The 26,750-nt window shown below is 38.4% G+C and overlaps 1 protein-coding gene across 4 annotated transcripts in view; it reads right to left on the bottom strand.

Moving 5' to 3' along the window:
* The window catches only part of sh3pxd2b (SH3 and PX domains 2B), a 28,109-nt gene extending 4,634 nt beyond the window's left edge, over positions 1–23,475 (bottom strand). Inside the window, exons 1-10 of one of the 4 annotated variants that reach the window (XM_087807979.1) lie at positions 23,101–23,475; positions 18,764–18,844; positions 13,300–13,375; positions 9,904–9,980; positions 5,166–5,257; positions 3,013–3,038; positions 2,641–2,676; positions 799–930; positions 622–723; positions 288–371 (exon numbers count right to left, since the gene is read on the bottom strand). In XM_087807979.1, coding sequence (XP_087664105.1) covers positions 288–371; positions 622–723; positions 799–930; positions 2,641–2,676; positions 3,013–3,038; positions 5,166–5,257; positions 9,904–9,980; positions 13,300–13,375; positions 18,764–18,844; positions 23,101–23,172 — 778 coding nt within the window. In that variant the 5' untranslated portion in view covers positions 23,173–23,475. The remainder of the gene's footprint in view (positions 1–287; positions 372–621; positions 724–798; positions 931–2,640; positions 2,677–3,012; positions 3,039–5,165; positions 5,258–9,903; positions 9,981–13,299; positions 13,376–18,763; positions 18,845–23,100) is intronic. The other 3 variants (XM_087807980.1, XM_087807981.1, XM_087807982.1) reach the window with 3 other exon arrangements.
* Positions 23,476–26,750: the final 3,275 nt, after the last annotated feature.

The raw sequence follows: 26,750 nt of genomic DNA, 5'->3' as shown, positions 1-26,750 counted from the left end.
AAGAAAAGAGTGATCATGCTTCAGTTTTATCTTTGGTCACTCTAGAAGTGAAAACATTCTGAATAAAGATTATTTATTTATTGATTATCTTTTATCAATATAAAGTTTTTTTTTTAAATCAGCATATCTTTAACATAGCAAAATATAAATATAATGTACAACAAATAATTGATATTATTTTGGGCGTCAGAAGCAGAACATCTCATGCTGGTCGTCATGCATCTCATGCAGCAACACACAGGAAAAGAACAGGAGGAGAAGAAGGAGAAGAAGAAGAAAAGCTCCACCTTGACCAAAACCTGTGCTGAACAGATCCCCTAAAGTTCTGCGGCGGCCCAAGTGCCTCGGCAGTGACCAGAACCTCCGAGGCACTGACATCCCAGCACGAGAGGGCGAAACAGGAAGTGAATGTTACATGTCACAGATTCATCAAGTCGTTTTTCCTTTTCCAGGCCATAGATTCTGCTGCATCTCTTTCATAAAATCAATTCAATTAAAATAGAATTTTAAAGTCACTTGAAAAAATTATCAGATAAAAGCTGTTGTGATTCTCCCATTTTTATCTGGACTCTGGTATAAATGCAGGTCAGAGCATTTTTGGCAGAACTAGTGTGGAAGTACCTTCTTCTCCTGGGATGGTGAAGTCGTCGGGGTCATCCTGAGCTTCCAGGCAGGTGGCAGGAACCCAACCCTGGGCGTCGTCCGAGCTCACGAACCACCAACCTGAAGCGGGAGGAGCAACGAGGGTGAGCCGCGAGCTAGTTAGCGTGTCCAGATCCACTGGAAAACTTCGGCTACCAGATTCATTCTTCTCGATGACCTCCACCACCTGCCCCACGTGCAGGCTGATCTCCGAACTCTCCTGCTTCTCGTAGTCGGTGACGGCCACGTACTGGTCCAGCAGCAGCGGGTCTGCTGAGGTGCCGTCGCCTGTGAGACGACAACAGGTCTTCAGGGAGTGTTGAACATTCATTTGAGAAGCTCAAACATCAGGACGACTTCATCTACATCTTAATCAGACAGGACAGAAAAAAAGAAAAAAGAGGAAGAATAGAAGAGTTTAGAGAGAAACAAACCACCAGAAGGACCGGCCACCATCGTTAGCACCGAGAAGATTTTATTTTCATTTCCTTGAGAGTTTGGTGACGGCTGTTGCAATTATTTCCATCGTGGCAGACATTTTTAAATGTGGGTTACAGATTACACTGATGCAATTACGCCTTTCTAACAGTGGAAGGCGCCAGAGACAGATTTCTGAAACTCCTTAAAGTGATCGTTCACTCAAAAATTCATTCATTTTCTACTCACCCTCAAGTCGACTAAGGGTTGGGATTATTTCCAGAGTAAGTAGGCAAAAATGTTCATTTAAATGAAGTGACTGGAGCTCAGTTTTCTTCGTTTTCATCTCCAAAATGACAAACTTAAAAACATTAAAACACCTCCATGGTTCTCTGTTACGTCCATCTTGTATCGAAGCCTCGACAAGTTTTGAAAAAAACTTAAATAAGTCTATATTTTAAGCTTGTCTTTGGCGGAAGTAAAGTCAATCTAATCTAATCTAAATTATCAGCCTATCAGCTGCTGGTTTATGTCTTTCATTATTCAAACACATTGCAAGATTCGGGCAGCTAGCTTTGCAGCTCCCACTAGAAATGAGATAAACAAGACTTGTTTAAATTTTTCCCAGAAGAATTCAATTCAAGATGGACACTACGACTCAAAGACACCTGAGCTCTAGCCGCTACGTTAAAATGGATGCGAGTAATCTTCCCTTTTTAAGAGTTAGTTACATGAGGGTGATTGGAAAATGAAAAAAAAGTGAAATTGTAATTGCAGGGAAACTATCACTTTTATGGATGTTTATTGTCCCGATCTAAACTTTACAATATATTCAGCAGGCACCTCAACTTCTCACACAAGGTCACCATTAAGTCCTTTCTTAGAGCCAACAATGGTCACCTCACCTCCCATTTAAACACACAACTCTGTTGTCATTGGTGCTACCTAGTGATCAAAACTAGATTTGTGCGTTTCTCCTGGACTTAAAAGTTGGGTAACTAGCATCTTTCATTTTCACGAGATATTTGAAACATGATGGCAAACTGAAACCTTTCTATCAGATATCTAGGCCACATGAATGAAGTTGGATTGAAACAAAGTTTTTCAAATTAGTGCTGACTCAGCATGGCGTCAAATCAGGCGAATTAAATGCTCAGATATTCAACCATTGCTTGTGTTTTTCATTGAGTTTCAAAACTATTTTAGTAACTAGTAATGGGTTTTTAGGCTTCACGAACCAGTATCTTTATTTTCAGAGTCCACTAGATGGCGCTTTCTGCTCCGTAATCTATTGCTGTATTTGCACAGCTGTTCTAGAACTGAGCTCTAAAAACATGACACTGTTTCATGAAGCTTCATCAACACATCACTATTTGTTTGTACATATTACTCGTCATTAAATATCAAATAGTTTAAGAACTTTTTAATAGTTTATAAACCTTTTGAACTGAATAATCTCCTGTGAAAAAGATTAGAGTTGAACCGTCAACACCAGCATCTACGAGCCCCACAAAACCACCCCCAACCTGCCCACACCAGCTAGTGACCCGGGCCGGGCCACACGTGACAGCGTGTTACTACCTCGCTTTAGGAAAGAGGCCGCTCGCTCCACAAGCCCTGATGGAAAGGACAATGAAGGGAGAAGAAAACTGAAAAAGTGACATTGATGCAACTTCAGAATATTGTTGAGTGAAGATGAGAGAGAGCAAAACAACGTCAGAGATGTCTGTCCAATCAATCGGGTTCATTTATGAAACATTTGCAGTTATTTTGCTTCTTTTATATTTATTTATTTTATTTTATTAAGTGTCAAGTCCATATATTTTAAATAATTGAAATGTTGTGTAAATATTGGTAAAAACGTATGAATTTATATTAACAATGACATTGAAACATGTATTTATTTTAATAAATATAGTATGGATCTTAGGGGTACATGCAAAATCAACTTACCAGATTTCTTCTTTCCAGCTGGTTCCCTAGAAAACACAAGATGAATCATAAACACATGTAAGAACATTCAAACGTACATCTTGTAGATCTATCAGTTCTTCATTCCTGCCAGCAGTCGGTGCTATTGTCAGGATTATGGGTATTAAAAGTTTTGAACTATAAATGTTATTTGACAATGAATCAACGGTTTACGTACAGAAACAACATTCATTCTGCCTCAAAAGCTGCTTCTGCTCTGATGATTTAAAATTGAATTCAGCGTCTGACATGTTTACTGGAGACACTAACCAGACGCACATCCTGGTCACTCCAATGATTCAACGTCCAGATGCAGCAGATGGTTCAATAAAGGTTCATGTTCAAAGCCTAGCGTTTCATTTATGAAGCAACAGCCACTGCAGTGACATTTAGTCTGAGATTCAACCTTCACTTCAATAAAGATGAACTTTTGATACGAAGCAAGACAAGAAGAGACTTGTGTGCTGAAGGTCCTTAAACATTATTTCATTGTCTCAGCTAAAATAAGCTGGCACGGAAAAAGGATGGAAAAAATACACACAAAAAAAACAAAAAACAAAAGGGGTCCAGTGTCAGGGATATAAATGCAAAAAAAACAGACTGAAAAGGGTTTGTCATGGGAAATAAATACCTTTAGAAAGAAGAAAAATAACAAAGGTTTATTGTCAAGGGAATTAAGTAGAAAGAGAAAAAAACTTGATTGTCATGGGAAATAAATACCTTAAAAAAAAGATTTACCGAAGTCTAAAAAAATTGTAATTTGATTTCCAAATTGGATTTTCCAATGTTTTAAAAAATGTAAAAAAAGGTTTACTGCCAGGGGAAATAAATTATGACAGTAGTAGTAGTATTATGACCGCTAGACGAATTTAAATTTAATTTTATTATGAGAGTACAGACGCATAAACCACATTTATAACGAGATTAAAGTCGTAAAAATACTTTTTTACCAGATTAAAGTCGAAAAAATAGTTTATTACAAGATTAAAGTCATAAAAATACTTTATTACCAGATTAAAGTTGTACAAAATAGTTTATTACAAGATTAAAGTCGTAAAAATACTTTATTACCAGATTAAAGTTGTACAAAATAGTTAATTACAAGATTAAAGTCGTAAAAATACTTTATTACCAGATTAAAGTTGTACAAAATAGTTAATTACAAGATTAAAGTCGTAAAAATACTTTATTACCAGATTAAAGTTGTACAAAATAGTTAATTACAAGATTAAAGTCGTAAAAATAATTTATTACCAGATTAAAGTTTTATCAATTAGAGCATCTTCATCAAAATGAGCAACATTTTGTATTTTTATTTGGGGAATAACATCCTCCTCCCTAAGTTACATCTTCTTTTTTATCCAAATGTGAATGTCTTCCTGACTAAACAACTTATTTAAACCAACAACATCTGGTTCTGTATTTCATTTCTCCAACAGTGCTCAGTCATAACAGGGGAGGTCAGAAAGTTTCGTAAATGTTTTTTTTTTGTTCACCACATGATTTGAGACAAAGAAGTGGGAAGTTCAGGACGTTTGAGGCAGCAATACGTTTCTAAACAGAGCGACCTCAGCCACAAGTTCACCTCGGCGTCGTATAAAAGTCTGGCTCGCGTCTTCTTGACACATCGATGAAGAGCGACAAACTTGGCGCTGGTTCCGACCAAGACGTTTTAATGTGACGAGCAAAAACACACCCTAGCTCCGTGTCAACCACTCCAGTGAATCCTCCTCCTTGAACCTCTGTCCAACTTCCTTCCTACAAACTCATGACCGCCGCACTGGTCACATCCTGTTGCTCACCGTCTGCATGAGAACGGCATCATGACGCACCACATGACGCCTTCATCTCGTCACCGTTAAATAAAGGAAGGTTCCTTTTATGAGCGTCGGAGTGAGGTCGCCTCCGCTACGAGGATCAACAGAGCATGAGAGCAGGTCTGCAAGTCGTCATCGTCCCTAGCTGTCTGACTTAAACGCTGGCTCAGCGATAAAAGGAGCCATTAAGGACATTTTTCAGCTTAAAACCCAGTGTAAACCATTGAAATCATGCCTATTACATGATGTAATGAGCGCCTGTTACTGGGGGGGAACAGTCAGGACACGTTTGTGTGTGAGATGTGAACGTCTTCTTACTCCTTAGGTGGGTTGACGTCTTCAGGTCTGGTCTCGAAGAACACCTTGACCTCCTCGCACTGAGAGATGTACACGGGCAGCTGGATGAGAGCCTGCAGAGGGAAAACCCATGGGTTAAAGGATGCTGCTTTTCCGCAGTGGTCAGCAGCTGTCAAAGGAACAAGCAGTGGGGTCATGGATTATGACCACCATGAGTGTTACCATATTTTACCATCATGATGTTAGAAATTATCCTATTTTTGGACATGTTGTGAACTGATCCAGAAAGAAAGAAATCGTTTCATTTAATTGATTTACAAACATCTTTTACCGAAATAATCCAATTAATTACACTTTTGGTCCATGCTTTGCTTTTGAAACAAAACAGTAAAGAGTTTACTGTCAGGGGTAAAAAAAACGTCTTAAATTGAAAAGGTCAGGATTAAGGAACTGTTTAAAGAAGAAAAAGAAAATAGTTTACGTTTAATAAATTGGCCAAGAAGGGAAAAAAGAAAAAAAAAGAAAAAACATTTTGACTGCCAAGGGACCCACCTTCACATTTGACCCCGCCCACTGAACAATACCAGAGATTAATTTGGATTTTTTTTTTTTTCATAAAAAGTGTTTGACAAAAACATAGGACCACCCATATTTAGGGGGTAAAATATTTTTTAGCGAACAAAATAAAAATGTTTTTTGTAGTTATATTCTACAACTACCTACATTTTTTGGTTTGAAATATTGAATATGAAGTATTTACAGGCCTAAAGTTTGATTTCCTGGGGAACTTATTTGGTTATTTGGTTATGAGTGTCTTACTGAAAAACAATACATATTTTAGCGGCACTGTGATCATTACACTTTTATTCTGTTACAGACTGATCCCGGGCCTCTCATTGGGGGCCCCTCACAGGAAAACATTTAGGGACAGAAGGGAAATATATACTTTAAAAAATGTGTGGGGAAATAAAGATAAAGTTGACGTTTTAAAGCAACATGTCTTGTCTGCGTTAAGGCTGATCACAACTTTATCTGCTCTGTCTCATGTTCTTGGCCTTTGATCTGAGCTTCTTGTCCTCCCCCCCGTCTGCTCTGTGGAGGATCACACAACACACATTCAAGAGACGACACTCACACAATCGTGTAACTAAAAAAAAAAACGACCCTTTCTTCTCCCCTGAGTCAGCATTATCTTCAACTCCAAGACCCTATAATCATGACAGCAGCCCCCCCAGAACGGATCCATCCTACGATGCTGTACGTGATCAACACTTTTATAGCCACGAGGGCGAGCGACTCCCTCTACTCCTCTCTGGCAGACGGAGTTCAATCCATCACGTCTCGTCTGCTTTGGCTTTTAATATGCTTAAGTGTTTTGACTCGGTCTTTTAAGAACGAGGTGTCTCTCCCTCCGCTGTGCACGGACGCAGCATCAGTAATGACAGGAGTGCAATGGAAGCCCAGACGGAAACGTCCTTGGCCGAAACAAAGCATGTTGGCGGTTAAAGAGAGTCGAGCGGAGACCTCCGGTTCACACCGGACGTGTCGTCCTGCAGCCTCACACCTGAGGTTAAAGAGCATCCTGCACCGACTTCCTCGTCGTGGATTTATTTTCTCTTATCAGCCGGTGGCCGCTCGACTCATTTCCATTCTCCCCCGGGACCAGGCGGGAGAGTGGCTCGGCTACATTACCACAAATGGACTTTATGGGTGTTCTTTACAGCAGGCCGCATTAAGATAATTGTGTGTGTGTGTGTGTGTGTGTGTGTGTGTGTGTGTGTGTGTGTGTGTGTGTGTGTGTGTGTGGAAGAAAGGATATGGAGATGTGCTGTAGTGATTGTTCTTTTGGGCACTGCAAGTCTGGGAGAAGATAAATATAGATTCATACAGGAGATGAAATATTGTTGCAGGAATTCATTTTGAAACAAAGGGATTTATTTGGTTCTATTGAGTCAAAAGTGTGCTCAGAACCAGTGACGCACTGTGACTCTATCCGCCACTTCCTCATTAACAAAATGGATTAAAAATACAATTTTACTCCTTTTAATCAATAAGACTGAGATTGTGTCAATTTTCCCCCAAAAAGATTCCTATAAATAACTACAGGATTGCTACGCCTCCCAATTAATTACCATTAACATAACAAATTTCAAAATTAGAATCAGAAACTTTTATTTCTGGTGATGTATACGCAATAATAAATAAAATAAAAATAATAGGATAATATGAAATAAAAATAGATGAATAATAATAATTACCACAAAATGACATATCAATAAATAATGAATAAAAATAAATTAAATGTAAACAATATTCATGAACCTAAAAGCAGACGTGTAGAGTTCTTGAACAGTGATGTTCTGGTAAATTATTATCATTATTTTATTTTTATTCATCATTTAGATGTCATTTTATGGCAATGTCTCTTATTTTATAATTATTATTTTCTTTATAAATATCTACGATTTGTGTTTTTTTTTTTTTAAGCAATACTTCCCCTGGACTCACACCAAAAGCGGTCAAGTTAGTATTGATGATGCATGGAAAATACCAAAAGTGGGTTAACCCTTGTGTTATCTCAGGGTCAAGTTGACCCGAAGACCTGAATACAACCACCACTGCATATGCATTTCTGGAAGCCAGGGAGGCTGTTCACCTTGACCCAGAAACAACACAAGGTATACCACAAACACATTTATTTTCAGGCTTTTGGGTCACATTGACCAAGAGATAACACAATAGTCTATATAGAACAAATCTATTGCAAACAACAGAGGGGAACACATGTGGATAAAGGAACACAGTTAACACAACCACAGCTAAGATGGAAAGCTCATTCTCATATAAACACTTTCCAATCTGGATTTTAAGAAGTTCTAGTTTGAGAGACGGAAAATCCTGGTGACACAGAAACAAAGACAAATCTAAAACAGAATCTTCAGATCATCCTCTCTTAACACAAGTAAAAAAAATGTATTCTGTGATTTCTTTTACTCATGTCCTCAGGAGTTTAAGTTGTAAATTCACCAAAGTAAAGGAGTCAACAAGAAGTTCCGTTGCTCGGAAGAATGCAGAACTAGTTTCTGGAGAGCAAACATCTGATAATCGCTGCAACAAGCCCAAATCTGTCTGCAGAAAAACAGCGTCTTCATCCACCCCCTTCTCCAGACTTGTTGACACGGTTCATCTGCAGAAAGTTTTAGGGAAAAAGCTGAATCAGCCCTTTTTACTCGTGCAGCTGAGTTTTTAAACCTGACTTGCTTGGAATTCCCCCCCGCTGGAAAGGTTTTTATTCAAGTCAGGGCTCCCAGTTGAACATGTTTGCGCAAATCAAAAGTGCTGAGTCGGAAAATGGTCCCGCAGCTGGATAACTTATCTCCTCTGAAACATTTTAGCATTTGGAAAGGATAACAACTTTACGATCTAGTTCTTTATTTGTGTGGTAAAAAAAACAACATGTTGTGTTTACAACACTGGCAATTAACAGTTGAAGATTCTGATTTTGAACTATAGCTGTCAAGAGGTTTACAAATATAAGAGTAATACTCATGTAATTAATCAGTTTTCCCAGTTTTAAAGTCCCAAATGATGCCTGCAACATCATTGACCCACCAGCAGGGGTGGATTTTGCGGCATCCTTGTGTCTAAATAATTGGAAAAAATAAATAAATAAATCAGGTCTATATAGAGTGATGCAAGAAAACATATAAATAACAAGTATAACATTATTAATCAGACCTACAAATGATCACTTATGGGTGTTTGTGACTATTGTTATAATCCTGATAACTTAAGAACAAAAAGAATAACAGAAAAAGAAAAAGAAACTTTAAAATTGGGGTCAATGCAATTAAAATAAAGAAGCACAAATAATAATAATAAATTAATAGTGTATAGTCAATCGCATAGTTTCACACCCTTTGTTGAGAAATATAAAATCATGACATTAAAACAAGATCATTTAATTTTTATGAAGATAAAATATTCATAGAAGGCATTTATTAACCTATTTTTGGTCTTCTTTTATAGAAAACCTCTTAAGTTCTTTTTAAATGAATATAGAAGGGCACAGAGTGGCTTCACATTGAACTAAAAAGTAATAAATGCTTATATTTCATGTTAATAGTAATTCATATTTTCCTTTTTTATGGAAAATATACCAAAACTAAAAATGTAAATTGGGGTGAAGTTAGAGAAACATCCTGTCTTGGTGGCAGGAAAAGGGAGTTTTTTGTGGTTAAGAGAGTAAACCTTTAAAACCTAAGGGCAGCGGATGTGCTGACTGGAACCAGCTCAGCACCGTGATGATGATCCAGTAACCACCACAGCACCAATAACTTGTACTTCCTGCCTAACTGTTCATTTAGAGGAGAGGGACGTTCACGCCAAACTGAGGATCTGGCGATCCGAAGCATTAAGCAGAGCTGCTCCTCAGCCGCCTGTTTGTATTTCTGTCGTATCACAGTAATTAGCTGAGAGATATTGGCAGTCGCCGGCGTGTTCTGCTGTAGTGAAGAATGTCCATGTTTGCCTTCCGTCTGTGGGAGACTGATTTATATCTCTGGTATGGGCAGGATTATGTAGGAATGATGAATTAAACTTTGATTTGACCGATCCGGTTCACTGTAATCCCGCATTTTTGAAGATCATTTTCTGAAGTTAGCTTCAGATAACCTTAGAAGGCAACGAGCTAATTGTGTAAAAGGTTCTAAAGAATGCAAGTCCGGGCTGAACAGATCAATGACGTGGAGATACTCACTCTGCAGTATTCATTGATGGGTCTCAACCTTTTCATGGCCACATCTCTTATGTGACTTCTCCGGAACAGGATCTTTCCTGGGAACAAGGGAAGGAAAACATGTTGGAAGTTTCTCTTTTGACCTCAGGTATACACTAAGAAATCATCTTCTAGGCATGAAAACAACAATTGTGCGATTTAGAACTTAACTCTACAGTGGTGCTCAAAGTATTTTAAGATGAATCTACAGGCAAAATGGAAAGGTTGCAGCTAACAAAGAAGGATCAATTTACCATACCATGGATAACACTTATGTTACCTCTGGGTCAAGGTGACCCTAAGGCCTGAAAACAAATGTGGTCGCCCAGAGACATAACAAAGGATACCTCAAACATATTTGTTTTCGGGCCTTCGGGTCACCTTGACTCTGAGATTAAACAAGGATTATGTCAGTTAGTATGAGTTCGATTCCAATTGCCTCATTCTCGGATGATCAATCAATCTCTGTGTTTGTTCTGTAAAATTGTAATTTTACTTTTAATTTTATTGGATTGTTAAATTGTTAAAATCAATAATATTGGTTCACTGTCTCAGACTAAAATCTGTATCAATATACAGTAGGTCACAAAATAAACGTGAAAAGTAATTTTCATGCCACATGGAGGGAGTTTTCAGGCCTTGATTTGACACGTGAAGTACTGCATTGAGTGGTCACATTAAAACATGTCTGTTCAAATAATTTCAACAACAGTTGGCATAGCCATCTTCCATCTTTTTTCACCAAACGATGAAGGCGGTTCATAACATAAAACTCTTAAGATCTGAGCTTCTGTCTTTGTGAAGAAAGTCTTCATGTCTAATTTTTCAAAATAATTTTCCTAACACATCTTATTAAGTTTGTTCTTAGTTCGTTCCTTCCATTCATCTTAATTGTTGATCACAAATTAAAAACTTTTTTGTAGTGATTTTTTGATGAAGCTTCATGAAGCAGTGTCATTATTTTCAGAGTCCACTAGATGGCGGTCTCTGCACTATTTTCCTTTGTTTTAAGCATCTGTTCTAATGAAACATCACCTCATTGTTAAACTGATGGCGCCACCTACTGACCTCTTAACAACATGACACCGTTTCATCAAGCTTCATTAGCCCATCACTACTTAATTGAACATACTGAGCTGAGAATGGTTAATTTGACAAGCAAAGCGTTATGACTGCACTTCACATGTCATGCGTTATGTGTTACTGTTTGCATCCAAAACATTAATACTAGTGATTTAAGTTCAATTAGAGCTTTGATTCTAATATCTAAAGCCCCCAAAAACACTTACCTCACTCAAGGCTAGGTGAAATTCCAAGTCTTACTTTGGAAAACAAGATTGAGTGTCTGCCGAACATAAATAGGCCAAAATAAATTCAATTTAGATAAAAAAAAGAGACTGTCTGAGAGACAGAGAAGTTGACAAATTAGTTTTGACGTTCCAAATTCCTATTGAGTCGGCAATACATCAGCAGAGGAGCCAAAGTCTGGACAGTGATGAACAAGAAGACTAAGGATATTTGAAAGTCAACCTTCACCTACTTTATTCTTCTCCAACAGCCGTCACTCCTCAAACAGAAAGCTTTCTTGACATTATTCCAAATCTCTTTGGGGTAAAAAGGAGAGCCACGGACTCAACATTGGCCACTCTGTATGCACGGCAACTTGCCGGTGCAGCCCATGAAAAGGCCTTGTGTGGAGGCAATGAGAGGAGAGACTTTATGGCACGTTTGAGGGCAGCCGTGCTCAAGGGTACTTAAGCATTGAGAAAAGCCTGCTCTGTGGCAGCCTGTATACGCTGATCAATTCTTAGCACATTTTATTGTATAGGAATGAAGACGCTTTCACTACGAGATAGAATTTTCATGAATAGTGAATCGAGTATTTACAGATAAATCCATGCTGTGTCAAATTCATTTCTGCCTTTACATTTCTACTTACAATAGGTGCGAGAAAATATTATTTTAATACAGTAAAACGTTTTAATTTACAAACCATTTGATCTCAAAGGTTGTCATAGAGTCCCAAAGGGTGATCAAACACTATTTCTACACACAGATTGCAGTAAGTATTTTACCCAAGCTAAACTTTCGTTCATCGCAAGTGTATCCTAATTTTTTGTAGTCATACATTTAAATTATAAACAGAAGTATTTAAGTAAGTAAGTAAGTAAGTAATTGTATAGCGCTTTTCCAGACCAGGGTCACAAAGCGCTTAAACAATCAAAACAATATTCAATAAAGTATGTACTTAACACAACAGTAGTTCCAGAAAATCAAGGAAAAGCCTGAAAAAATAAAATCATCTTAAGATGTTTCTTAAAGGAGTCAGTAGACTCCATCAAGCGCAAAGAGTATCTATGCATCATGGATAAATGCATTATATTAGGACAAAGAAAGGGTCAACTAGTTTAAACAGGCCATCTAGTCAAACAAAACCATACTAAAAGTTTTTTTTTTGTGAAAGAGCACACATGGATACAGAGGGGAACGCACGAAAATGTGTTTTCCTACATCCCCCTCCTCCCACTGACTCATCAAACGCTCAGAATGTGTACCCTGTCAATGAGTTCCAGACCTGCCCTGCCTTAGAGAAATCCTATCCCCTGTCGACCCCGAACTTGGCGGGGAGGTTGTGGGTGGGGTCTTTTGGCAAAGGCTTGCCAATAGAACCGTAATAACCCAATTCTTTTTGTTGGACCACAAATGGAAAACAAAAGAGAAGACTTGAAACAAAGACCCAGAACAGTTTGTCGATTCAATGAGGAGGATATCGAGATCAACAAAATTTACCTATACATTTGCAAGAACATGACAAATAAATAGACAGAAAATAGTTTCTTCTACATCTTTGCGATATTCACTGTGTTTGTTGTTCACTTTGTGAGTTCTTCAACGTAATATTTGGAGTGATTGGTCATTCCTGGTCCATAGTTGCTCTGATTCCATTAGAAATATCCTACCTTCTTTTAATCATAGATTAGAAACCAAAATAAATGACAAACAAAGATTAGCAAGACTGTTGCCTGTAAATACAAAATTAAAGTACATTTTGCCTAATTCAATTCGATACAATATATACAGCCCACCACATGATTTGAAAAAATATATACATATTATACACAAATTTTATGAATGATTTACTGTATTTCTTGTGATTGTTCAACCTTCTTTTGGTTAAAGTAATACAAATTGAAAGCCAAAATATGCACAAACATCAGCTTTAAAAGCAGCTGGATCCCATTGAAAGACACTTGAAAAATAATAAAATAAAATGAAAAAAACGATACAATGCTGTTGGATATATAGACATTATCGATCAAGTATTAATGTATTTATTTTTTTCTCATGCAACTGCTTTGTGTACTATTAAACTCTTACCTGGTAGAAAAGGAATAATCCTGCGTTTTGGGTCTTTCTGGCCTCCCTCCACTGGGAATTTGTCCAGCAACTCCATCTGAAAAACAAAACAATTCATTCTGTGTTAGACAACCACACAAACCAATGGTATATCGCTTTAAGGACTTGGAGAAGACTCGTGGTCACGTTTTTATAAATCAGCATTTTCTACGAAGGGATTCAGCCAAATAGGCGACGGCCTGCCAGTGACTTGGAATGTCAGGAGCAGATGGTTTGGTTTTTCTTCTGTCCATCCCAACATGCTGTCAGTGACCTAGTGGAACATTTCTGTTTCCAGTTAGACTTCGAGATAGAAGGTGCCTTTTCTACCTCCTGGTGGACTTATTTTCACTTTGTTGTCGGAGTAATATATGTGCCAGAGATCAGAGAACATAAGAACACTTTTTTTCTTTCCATTTTCAAAGTTAGATGGAAAGTAAGTGCTATTCGTTTGATGGCTTTTCATGGGTTCTCACCAAAGGGGATAGCTTAATGCTCCATCTTTTTTCCTAACAAAAGCATCAAGTTTTTTATTAACCTCCAACTTTCAAGTACTTTTTTCATTTTTCACAGTCATTTAAAATAATAAACTAAGACGGCAGGAGTAAAAAAAATAAGATGCTAAGAAATAATTCCATAGATACAGCTTGTGTTATTCCTGTGAAGTATGAAATATCGATCACATAAATCATAGCCGATGGTCTTTGTTCAGTTCCATCTTAGTACCGTCATAGCCCAAGAGCAAGCAATTCATGACGAAAGTGAATTCAATTGAAGGATTGTAGCTTCTCTTGACAGTGATGGTAACGACAAAGTTGAAATCTACATGAGCCACGTCTTTTAAAAGAATGTTTGTTTCTTCTTGGAAGACAAGCGAGACCATTTAACCAAACCATAAAACATTGTGGTTTTAAATCAAGAGAAATTATCTATCCCACGTTGAAACCACTGCAGAGTCGGCCATAACTCTAAAGGAGCGGAAAACAAGTCTGGATTAAAGCACCAGTCCTCCACGTTGACACCTTTAAAGCAGGACACAGACACAAAGACAAACAGAGACGAGTCATTACCTACGAGTGATAATTGCCACCATGTGTGCAACTACAGACACACAAAGCCGGCGTCTACCCGAACCTTCAGCGTCTCCTGTAATCACAGCCACTGAGACCAGAATCAGCATCTGGGCGGACTCTAGATGTCTCCTCAAAATACTATTTACATCTCCAGCTTTTCATATTTAGGGGGAAAGAATGCCAGCCATTGAGGTTCATGGATCTGGAACATGAGGACATGAAGAAGAAAAGGTGATCGAGACAGGTAAAGATGGAGGAGGCGCACTATAATGGGTCAGGAAATTAAGGGTAAATGTTAGTTGGCTTCATATTTACTATATTTGGTTTCAATAACATTTCCAAATTACAGGTTTTAAGCTGTCTAGAAGTATTCTTAGATTTAAAAAAAAAAAATTGTGAGAGGTCTTCACTGACTGGTAAAAGGCACAGCAAAGACTAAAACCTCAAAAAAGATTTGAGGTAAACCATTAATCCAATAATTAATGGATGAGTGTACATCAATCTTTGAGCAAAACATTAATCAATGGGAGAATTCAATATATTTAAGGAGCGAAATCTGCGTCAGTAGATAGGGAAAGAAGGACCCTTACCAAACGCATTAATTCAGTGAAGTTGAGTAAGCTTTAAACACACTGAATCTCAATGTTGAAGTGCTGTCATTAACACATTCATTTGGAAAGTGAAAATAAAATCTTAAACAGACACATATCTTGTTGTAAATGTGAAACCATCTAAAGAAACCATATCTACCATGAGTGAAAATGTTCATCATACTCGACAGATTACAACCTGAGAAGCCAACGTTTTGCACCACCGACTGGTAGAATGTCAACATTATTTGACGGACCGACCTTAAGATAAAAACAGCATGACAGGCAAGAAAACAACAATAAATGCGTGAAAAAATACATCCTTACATCTGCAGAAGACCTTGTTTCTTTCCAACAAGATGGTCTCATAAAGAGCTTGTCATTTACTAATTTTACGCTGGTTTACAGCCTTATTTATTTAGTAAACTTGAGTGGAAAATAACTTCTTGAGAGTCACAGGCTAATCTTTCTTCTGAGAAAACACTATTTTTTTAGGCACTAATAATCATTATACCAGTTATTGTGTACTCAAAACTACTACCGGCCCAGTGGGGACCACAACTGTATATAATAGTCCAGGAAGAGATATGGATCCGCAACAATTGCAGACTTGATGAGTAATCAATATCCAATAAAAAAGTTTTGATATGCCTCTGCATCAACAACATCATAAAGTGGTAAAGGAAGAAATGAGAGGCACTTAACTATATTAAACATTATCATGATGTACTTAACAATAGCCCTTCTTTCTGCAGCAACGGATACTCTCCCACTCGGTCCACTCCACATTCTTGTCTGAGGTCATTTTTAACCCATCAGAGCCCGGCTATTGTCTAAAACTGCACTGGGGGAAATGTGTTCTATTCCTCACAGTTAATCGAGTCTCAAAATGCCTCTTAAAAATTATTTGGGAAATTAATCTCTGGTCTGGTTCAGTGGAAGAAGAACAAACACTGGCCATTCAGCAACAAAAACTCTATATTTTCTAGAGTTAGTGGGTGTCAAGACTGAGCAGAAGCCTCTACAGTAGAATGATGAAAGGAGTCTCAATCATTTTAATACCACTGTTAATCCCTGAGGGGCTATTCTGGTATGTGGCCACCTTCAGGGGAGGTCACAGCGGAGATCTGCCATGCCCCAAGGGTATAGTTGAAGCTTAGCATTTTCAATTTCACTTCAGCACTATGGCCAGAATCCTTAATCAGAAATTTCACCCCCAAAATATGAATTTAGCAGTCACATTTGGATGCTGCAAGTCTCTGCGGACATATTCTTCTTCTTCATGACATTTGAATTTTACCTTGAGCGGCATGGCTGTGTTTGGATTTGGTTCATTTGGCGCTATAATAGCACAAAAGCAGTCGACTGCGATAAATCCATGACTAATCCAAAGCTGGGCATTTAATGGTCAGTTTAACATGAGTCAGCTGAGGCAAAGCAAAACACACCAGTGGCATTCTGAGGACAATGCTACTTTGAATAAACAGAAATGGGAAAAAAGGGATGGAGAATTAGTATAAAATAGCAGACATTACCACCACCATCTGGCTTAGATACCATCTCAACTTAAAGCACTCCTTAAAATGGAATTGCAATGAGACTAAAGCCAAGTTTGGTCAAGATATAATGTGTATCACAGCTTTTATACATCTCCATAAATAAATATATACAATTAAGCATGCCGACTAAAGACCCCTCAGTAAAGGTTTTAGGGGGAGGGCCACTAGATCAGGTTAAGGGAAAGGGATAAAACTGGGCTAAGAAGACACCTAATGAAAATTCAAATACGTCCAATTACAATTAAATGAAAACCATATATATTACGTAAATGATTATAAATATTTCGAGAAACGCAGCTCCTTTTGTCAATTGTAAGGGGGTGAAAAGGGGAGCAAACGACCCCTTTGAGCATAAGAATACCTCCACTTTTGATAACATTTAAACCATATACTGTATATAACATATAGTTAAATTCGAGACTTTCAGCTCCTTCTGCTAATTGCCTTAAAATAATGGGGTCATGAAATTAAGAATGAATTTAGGACAAAGGGTAAAACTATACTACTCTACATTCTCTTTAAATATGATACTAGTAGAGAAAAATGTCCAAACTAAAGAACTTTCAGGAGGTACATGCTGACAGAGAACACGAGATCATTAGTGAGATGTTTGAGCATTAGGTCATCCTTTCTCCAAGATAAGAGCAGCGTTTGATGTGGTGGTAGAACGGGCACCAACATATTTGTCATGGGTCTGGAAGCCCTTTTTATTTTTCATAGAAACATCATTAACAAAAGCATCTGTTCCGCTATGTGAAGTTATTTAGGTCATAAAAACAAAAACTATATTTACATCTGATAGCAAGAAGCAACACAAACCTTTCAAATCCATATCACAACCTCTAATCTCAGATCAACTTTCTCAACCACTCATTTGCCATATTGACATATCCTTAATAATCATCACAAACTTTAAATTCTTGGAGGAGCCACATAGTGCTATGGGGGTTCAGATTAGTACTGTAATCCCAAACCTAACAGCAGATTGGAGAATTCCTCTGGCTCCGAATATAGAAAAATGAAGTGATGGTTTACACCATGTACCAGTAAACATCACTCTTAAGTGAAAGCTCATGCGAGACCTAGACCACAACCACAAGTCTCATGTGAATGACAAATATACAACAAAGAAAAATAATAACCCACACCCACCACGAACTAGCTACAGTCATTTATTAACGCGCACTGTGTGAGGAAATCAATTAAATAACACAGTATAGAAAATATATACGGACAATCTCGATTCCACCATGATATTGCAAAACTGTCAATCTAATGCCTATTATAGTTCAAAGTTATTGATTTGTGGGTCCCTGAGGAAACATTGGCATAATATGTTCTGTGTCATCTGGTTATATCCACTGCCGCACAAACGGTGTTGAGCAACAGTTGTTTTTAAAAATACTGTTTGAATAAGACTGGCTGGTATCATTTTTGGCTCCCTTTGAAACAACTTTCTCTCATTTCGTCTTATTTTTATTTCCAAATCCTTCGGAGCCTTCCAGCATGCGTAGATGGAGTCCATCAGAAATGGGCTGATGACTCATAATAAAATAGAAAAAGAGACACTTATCACAATCATATAATTGCCCAATGATAAGGTTTAATCTAAACAATCTTGAGGACTTGAGTGTTCAGAAATCACTTTCCGTCTTGTTTCAAATAATGAAATTAAAATCATGAAGCAGACAATAAGAGATTGTATTGCATTTGAACTTCCATCTTTTATAAGTAGCATGCTTAATAACAACACTGGTGATCCTTGCACAATTTTGCAGTTCGTACGTGTCTACATTGCACAACAATGAAATAGAGGACGTTACGTGAAAAGACGCTCCGTAATCACTTCTACCGAGAATGCATGATGGTGGTCGATAAATCTCAGACGGTTTTCTAGAGTTTCAAATAAATAGATAGTGTTTAACAAGCATTAAAGTATCGATCGTCGTTTAGAGTTCTAGGAGTCAGTGCGCCGTGAGCTCCGGTCCATTAGCATCAAAAGGGGGAAAGGAAACTAGGGCACTAATGAGATTCCCTTCTTGTGCAACATCAGTGCCAGCGTGACGTTGGAAGATGATTCAGACATTTTTGTGGTCATCAATGTGGCCGTCACATCCATCACTGTCCTGTATCGACTTCCCCGGGACACGCGGGATAATTTCATTAGCTAGGTCACGTGTGCGAAGTCGCCGGAGACATGATACTGGGAAGGTTTGCTGCTTACCTGCAGGTCGAAGAACTTGCTGTAGCGTCTGAAGATGATCTCGGTGCTGCCATCGCTCCAGCACACTTTAATGATATAGACCTAGAAAGGAAGAAAATAATAGAATATTAACACAGAAGTACGGCAATGACATTGACTTGATGATTCAGGTACCCTTGGATAGTCACATTTTGGAATCAGTCCAGTAACTAAAGTGTCACCACTTCCTGGGCAATAAAATGGAAGATGTACCGACATTGAACGATACTCGCGAATTCTAAATTTGTCCCGACACCATGAATAGAAACTTGTTCAGAACATTAAAATTCAACATTTTCTTCATCAGCTTCTTTGTTTTTTAAGCCATACACAACTCATTATTCAAGATAGAAAAGTTTCAAGATTAATACCATATAGGTGGCGAAAAATAGCTGCCTTGGTGCTTGGTTGTGTTTTATATATTGATTAATTTGTGTGTTATTTTATTTCATTCTTTTATTCTGTACTCACTGGCAATAAAAGTTTCTGATTCTGATATTTCCTTCAACAACCAAAGTTCCTTCTCTGAAGAAGGGGCTAAAAAAGTGGAGGGACTGATGGATTTAGTTCCTAATTCCTGCTTTGTGACCTCAAATGGTTCCTCAATTAGTTCCCAAAAACGTTCTTGGAACCAACATTGTTTATACTAGGGGTGGGGAATCGACAGTAGCAATTCTAGTCATTCATTATATAGATCAATTCATAACCTTCGTGAATCACTTCTGTACCCTCGTCTGCCTAAACATTGTCACAATAAAACAACTAAAGCAATATATCAAATGTTAGTCACACACTTCCTGGTCACTCTTAGCATCATTACTGTAAGTATGGGGTTAAGCATGCAGCGTTTTTTCCCCCTCAGCATAGGCTAGCATTATGGGTACGTGCTGGGCACCACCCAAAACTTCAATTAGTCGTGTCGTTTGTCAAGTGACGATGCGAGATGGTTAAATACGGCAGAGAAGATAAAAAGCCGGACTTGTAAAAGCAACAAACCTAATGACCACAGTCTGGGGCTTGTGTCTCCATTCGAAACAAACACAGCCATTTATTTCCACTCCCGCAAGAAGAAGAAGACGGACAAAGAATATGAGAAAAGGCGGAGATGTGAATGGAAACTCCCTGGTGTCTCACTTGGGTCTGTGCCGTTGGCCACATTCCCAGACCTTCCTAAAGTCCGTCTCCGGACGCCGGAGTCTGATACAGTTATCGATGACTCTACAACAGCATCATCATCATCATCATGCCTCTAAATTCTTTAAACCCTGTTTTATATACGACTTGAAAACGACTTGTAGTTGTTTATGATGCCACATGAGCAGACCCGGACCACACCGGGAGTCTCGGGGACACAGATGGTAAAGACGCAGGACTGCTCTGTGGAAAGGCATGTTGGCCATCGCTTCCATATGTATTCCCCTCACATACGAACTCAAAGTACACACATACACAACGTGGAACCGGAACAAACACCACACACCTTCTGTGCCTTTGGCGAGGACTGTTGTTGTGGATGATGTCATGCATGGAAATATGTTCCCCATATGAGCGATCATAAGACAGCAGGACATTTTCTCTATTGTTCATAATGTAAGCTTTTTTGTCTTTTCTGCTGGACACCCACACACTCTGCTGGTTCAGCAGCAGCAGAAATGTTTTATTACTATTGTAGCTGCGAGTGTTTACCAGAGAATGTAATGAGGTTGAATCTCTAGATATTTTAAGAGATAAAGGACTTCATTTTTCAGCCGATCGTTTGTACACCGTGGTTACGGATTTGGGCAGAAGCTGAAGGGGAACATAAAGTGACTCAACTCTTCCTCGGTAATACTGTAAGAAGGTCTGGAGGCTCAGATCTCTCGTGTGCTGAAAAGCAAGTTGATGTGGCTCAGGCCTCCTGGGTGGCTTTGCTGGTGGATCTCGGCTAGCGCAATACTTTCCAAAGAATTGCTAATGCTAACAATAAAACATAAAATTAACTAAACAAATGATTTCAGATTCTTGGAATCAGTCTTTGAAGTTAAGTCCCTGTTTTCCACAGAACATGGAGCATTCCTGGCACTTTGGAACTCAACGAAGGGAAAGAAATTGCATATTTCAGAGTCAGATGGCGACAATCTCTGAAGTTTTTCCAGTGCTTGCCATTCTGAATAAGTGTATCTGTATATACATTTAGGGGGAAAACTGTGGAAAAGGAGGAAACAACTGCAAATAGTTGGTTTCGGTAAAATTAATTGGTCTAATTTTGCTTTATCAGTCCCTAACGTACTAGCGGCACAACGTCTACATATGTAATGATTACCAATTAAATAAATCATAACCGTATTATTATGGGGTCTTGCAAAGTTTTACTACAGTGACTCATTGAGTAAAGCTAGGGTGGCTCCCGGAGTAATACTACGGAGACCAGTGGAGTAATACTAGAGTGACTCTTGGAGTCACACTACAGTGACTTATGGAGTTATACTATAGTGACTCGTGGAGTAAGACCACTAATATGAAGTAATATGAAGGTGCCTCACAGAGTAATACTAAGGAGACTCACTGAGTAATACTAAGGAGACTTGCAGAGTATGGTGACTCGCAGAGTAACACTAAGGTGACTCGCAGAGTAATACTTTGGTGACTAGCAGAGTAATACTATGGTGACTCGCAGAGTAATACTATGGTGACCCGCAAAGTAATACTATGGTGACTTGCAGAGTAATACTATGGTGACTCACAGAGTAATACTATGGTGACTCACAGAGTAATACTATGCTGAGTTGCAAAGCAATACTATGCTGACTCGCAGAGTAATACTATGGTGACTTGCAGAGTAATACTATGGTGAATCACAGAGTAATACTATGGTGACTCGCAGAGTAACACTATGGTGACTTGCAGAGTAATACTAAGGAGACTAGCAGAGTAACACTATGGTGACTTGCAGAGTAATACTAAGGAGACTAGCAGAGTAACACTATGGTGACATGCAAAAACACTATGGTGACTTGCAGAGTAATACTATGCTGACTGGCAGAGTAATACTATGGTGACTGGCAGAGTAATACTATGATGACTGGCAGAGTAATACTATGGTGACTCGCAAAAACACTATGGTGACTTGCAGAGTAATACTATGCTGACTGGCAGAGTAATACTATGGTGACTGGCAGAGTAATACTATGCTGACTGGCAGAGTAATACTATGGTGACTGGCAGAGTAATACTATGGTGACTGGCAGAGTAATACTATGCTGACTGGCAGAGTAATACTATGGTGACTGGCAGAGTAATACTATGCTGACTGGCAGAGTAATACTATGGTGACTGGCAGAGTAATACTATGGTGACTGGCAGAGTAATACTATGGTGACTGGCAGAGTAATACTATGGTGACTGGCAGAGTAATACTATGCTGACTGGCAGAGTAATACTATGGTGACTGGCAGAGTAATACTATGGTGACTGGCAGAGTAATACTATGCTGACTGGCAGAGTAATACTATGGTGACTGGCAGAGTAATACTATGCTGACTGGCAGAGTAATACTATGGTGACTGGCAGAGTAATACTATGGTGACTGGCAGAGTAATACTATGGTGACTGGCAGAGTAATACTATGGTGACTGGCAGAGTAATACTATGGTGACTGGCAGAGTAATACTATGGTGACTTGCAGAGTAATACTATGGTGACTCACGGTGCAGCTTCAGATTTTTAAACCCTGTCTACCACATTCAATCTGTTTGAGATCAGTAATTAAAACCAGAATTAATTCATAAGGTTTATACGACACAATGTACCTTTTTGAGAAACTTCCAAGTATGCTTTATAGTAAAAAAAATATGGCAATTGACAACATACAAACTTCTCACTGTTATCTCATGTATGTGGATGTTATTTCAACAAAAGTGTTCTAGAGAAGGGACACCTGGACCTCTTCGCTTTGGGTGCTGCCTCCACGATACATGGATGGATGAACTTAGATGTGGAAACAGGCAACAGATGTTCAATCGAACTAGAATTAAGTACATTTTCCACGCATTTCTGTATGTGTCCATGTGTGTGTAGTTACAGATGGAGGAAACACAATCTACAGGTGAGACAAGTTAACTGTTGAAGGATTTATCTCAGAAAAAGTGAAAGTAAATTCATGTTATAAAAGTTAGTAACGACAGTATAATTGTGGGTGGAAGTAAAAAAAAAAAAAGAAAAGTGCTGGAGAGTTAGAGTTAAAGAAGTGTAATATGACACTCTTTGTTTTACTTATTCGTCTAAAAAAAAGGGAAAATCTTGAAGTTATCGTCACGAAAAAAAAAATGTTAAAAACGTACGTAGTGTTTGTTGGGGTTCCTTCTCTTCTGGACATCCTGGACTGTTACTTCTTGCACAGTTCTCCGCGGCATGATGTCCTCCTCTGCTAGTCCGGGAGTCTTAGGAGAAACAGTAGAGTTTTCTCTCAGGAGGAACCTAAACCCGCTTCTCAAAGTTGGACCCGCGGTGCTTCTTTGTCATGAGCGCCGCTGAAACCCGAACCGCTGGAAGAAGAAGAAGAACTCGGATTTTTTTTTCCGGCCGACGTCCAGTTTCCTGTCCAAGATTCAGCCAGAAGTTAGCAGTCGACTGCTTCCTATGTCCCCCCCCCCTCCCCGCCTCCGTGTCCCGCTGACGGCTCGAACCAAATTCCCAGCCTATCCCAGCTCGCCCACTCCCAGGCCAGCTCCCGGGACGCCGGAGAGGGATCGTCGAGAAACTCCCTCCAGCGTCAGAGCGGTGGCACGGCGCATGCGCGAGGCGTCTTGGCTTCTGCATTACGTAATGGTTTCTGGGATTTAAAAAAGAAAAATAAATCGAATTATTTAACCGTATAGAAAAAGGAATTTAAAGAGTTGGTAAACACACATCTATGATTAATACGTTTTTATTTTTTTTAATAATTACATTACAGTAAATTTGACTTTTTGTTTTTCTTAAATGTCAGTTATTAAATTAATAATATAGTCCATGAATAACAAAAAAAATACAGTGACTTATTTACAGAAATTATGTGGTTTTACATTTTTTCCATCAAATCAGACTTGTATATTATTACATTTTGTAATTTCATATCCTCATTAAAGTTTATATTTTTAAATTAAATTGCATCCTATTTATTTCAAGGGACATCAAAACAATTATCATATTTTCATTTAGGCTCAAATATCGTGTTGAGATATACGATAGTTGAAGCTAAATGTATCCATATCTATTTATTGTTTTTTTTTACTTTGACTTGCGCTAATACAATTGCACAACAATGTCTAGTTAAACATGAAGGACTTGTCGTTGTATCAAAAAAGGTTTATTGATTTGCATGTTTAAATGCCAGAAAACAAAGAATATTGCTCGCAAGATTGAAGTAAAATTAAGATTAAATTCTAACATTCAAAACCGTGGCTTTAAATATGATGAGAAAACTGGGAATTCAGGTTAACATAAAAACAAGTGTATTACTTGGTTATGAAGTTCAAACTAATTTAAAATAATACAATTAAATTAAATGAATGAAACACACACATACCATTCACACAAACATTTGAAAACAAGTAGGGTGGAAAATTGAATAAAAAAAGAAAACACTTTTAATTAAGGCAACACTTATTCATGTTCCTAAACGTCTATATTGATTTAGTTTTGAAGTAAAAAAAAAAAATTGAGGTAAGATAATACGACCACAAAAATGTGCATGTTATCTTTATAACACTGGCAATAAAACTTTATGATTCTTAGTAGGAGTTCATTAACACATCTCCCTTTTTCCCCACGTCTGAGTAAGTCCTGTTGAACACCAACACCTTGTGGCCACTTGTAGTTATCGCAGCACAACTGTGGATGTGGCAGTGAAATATCAGTGAAAACGAATAAAGATTGACAATGGCAATAATAATGTAAAACATTTAACTAACAAAAATAAAGCATAATCCGAGTTCAGATAAAAGGTGAAGCCATCAGGCTTTGGAGTTCCAGATGTGAGGAGATCCCAACATAACCCAAGGCTTCATAGGGGCATCTCAATTTGACACACATGTATTATTGATTAATTCATTTAGTAAGTTTGTTTAAGTTTTAAGCGGTGAGAAATGTTTTGTGTTTGCCTCCTTTTCTCCTTCAAACAAACACATCCTGAAGTTCTTCTCAGGACGCAGAAGTTTGTTTGGAGCATCATCATTACCCTCCACACACCTCAGCATTACTGCAGGTATCTCAGCAAGTAAAATGTGCATCAGTGATGTCCAATCATGTCTGGGCCGGAGATGAAAGCAGATCGTGTCGTGTTCTCTCGTCATCGGCTCCTTTGACCAACAACAACAACACAGGAGCTGATGTTCTTTGAACACCTCAGTGGGGGGCCATAGCCTGTCTCAAGAAGCTCTTGTGTTTCAATCTTCCTTCAGGTCTAAGCTTGCTCTAGTTTTACTGAGACTCCATTAAAGGAGGCCAACATCAGGGACTTTCTTAAAAAATAGTTTCCACCTTATTTATTAATAAATAAGTGTATTTTTATTGAGACCTTTGTAATAAACCACTATAAATACCTTGATACCTAGCTTAGCATTTACGCTTACAATTCAGTTAAAAAAAAATGGTTTCAAGTTGAATTTATGTCAGATTTTGAAAATTAAAAAAATGAAAATAAAGCTGAAAACTAAACAGCATGTTCGTCTTCAAAAAAAAAAAAGAAGCTGCCCCGACCCCAGGTTTAAATTAAAAAAGCGCTGACAATTCAAAGAGCATGTTTCAGTACATTAAAAAATATATATATATTCTCTTGTCGTGGTCGGGGGGTCGTTGTGCATTTTACAGTAAGTTATGTGTGTAATCATGTGTACAAATATCTAATTGTGTAACAAGAATGCCGCCATCTAGCGGTAGAAACCAAAAAAACACATCTGCTTAGCACAGCCTGTATATCTTTCATTCATACTCATACAGACACACACACACATACACATGCAGACACACACACTTATATAAAATATTTAATCTGATGATTCATGGTTAATTATTTACATTCACTTGCTCTATACTGCAGCTCTACTATCCTGCCAAGAGCTTGTTCAACATCACTGAGGCGACGAAAAATGGCGGCACCAGGGACACGCCAGGAGTGACAACGGGTCCAGAAACAGCCAGCAAACCAGGCAGGGGGAAAGAGTATCTGGGCAAACCCTGGCCCCAGAAGACCAAGGGAGGGGTTGGAGGTTAGGGGGTCTTTGCAAAATGGACTCCCTGTGTACCTGCAGCACAGAAGACCTGGGTCATTTGTATGTGTCTTTTGGTGTTTGCCAGTTTAGATAATAAACTATTTAAGTTTCTTAAAATAAATAAATTAACCATTACCGACGTGTGTTAAAACGAATTTTTATTGAATTAACATAGGCAAAAAATAATCAGCTTCCTCCCCCCCTCACGCCTGTCACTCAGGTATCCTGACAGACGTGGCGTGTCAGCCACAGATTCCTCCAAGTCGAGTGCAGCCGGTGTCACGTCTCGCTCCATTAAGACTTTCTTTTTCCTCGTCTTCTTGGATGCTCTGCTTTGGTGTCATTGCTCTGTCATGTTCGCTCGTGTTGTTCCTCCTCACTTCTACTGTTCTCTCTTCTCTTTGAATCCCAGCGACTCTAGACTCTAGAAAAGCGTGTCTTTGTTAATGTTTTACATGGATGTCAGAGTTTGGAACTTTCCTGTCAGCACAGACCTTTCATTGGAGTCTCCAGTGTTACCAGGCAACAGAGTCTATGATGCTAATAACTACTCAGACCATGGTTCACAATTTTGGTTACCTTTGACTCTGTTTTGTAAGTCAACACACTGTTATAAATATTTTAGAATCATGGTGACCACTAGATCGCAACCTGTAAGACCTATTTCCTGTTTTGGGTTTTATAGAATAGCAGACACCAGTTGCTCAAACTCATCACCAGGTTTAACTTCTAATAACTTG

The sequence above is a fragment of the Callionymus lyra genome, chromosome 14 (assembly GCF_982586985.1).
Source record: "Callionymus lyra chromosome 14, fCalLyr1.hap1.1, whole genome shotgun sequence".
NCBI lineage: Eukaryota > Metazoa > Chordata > Actinopteri > Syngnathiformes > Callionymidae > Callionymus > Callionymus lyra.
The sequence above is the reverse complement of the archived record's forward strand: the minus strand, read 5'-3'. Positions and strand labels throughout refer to the sequence as shown.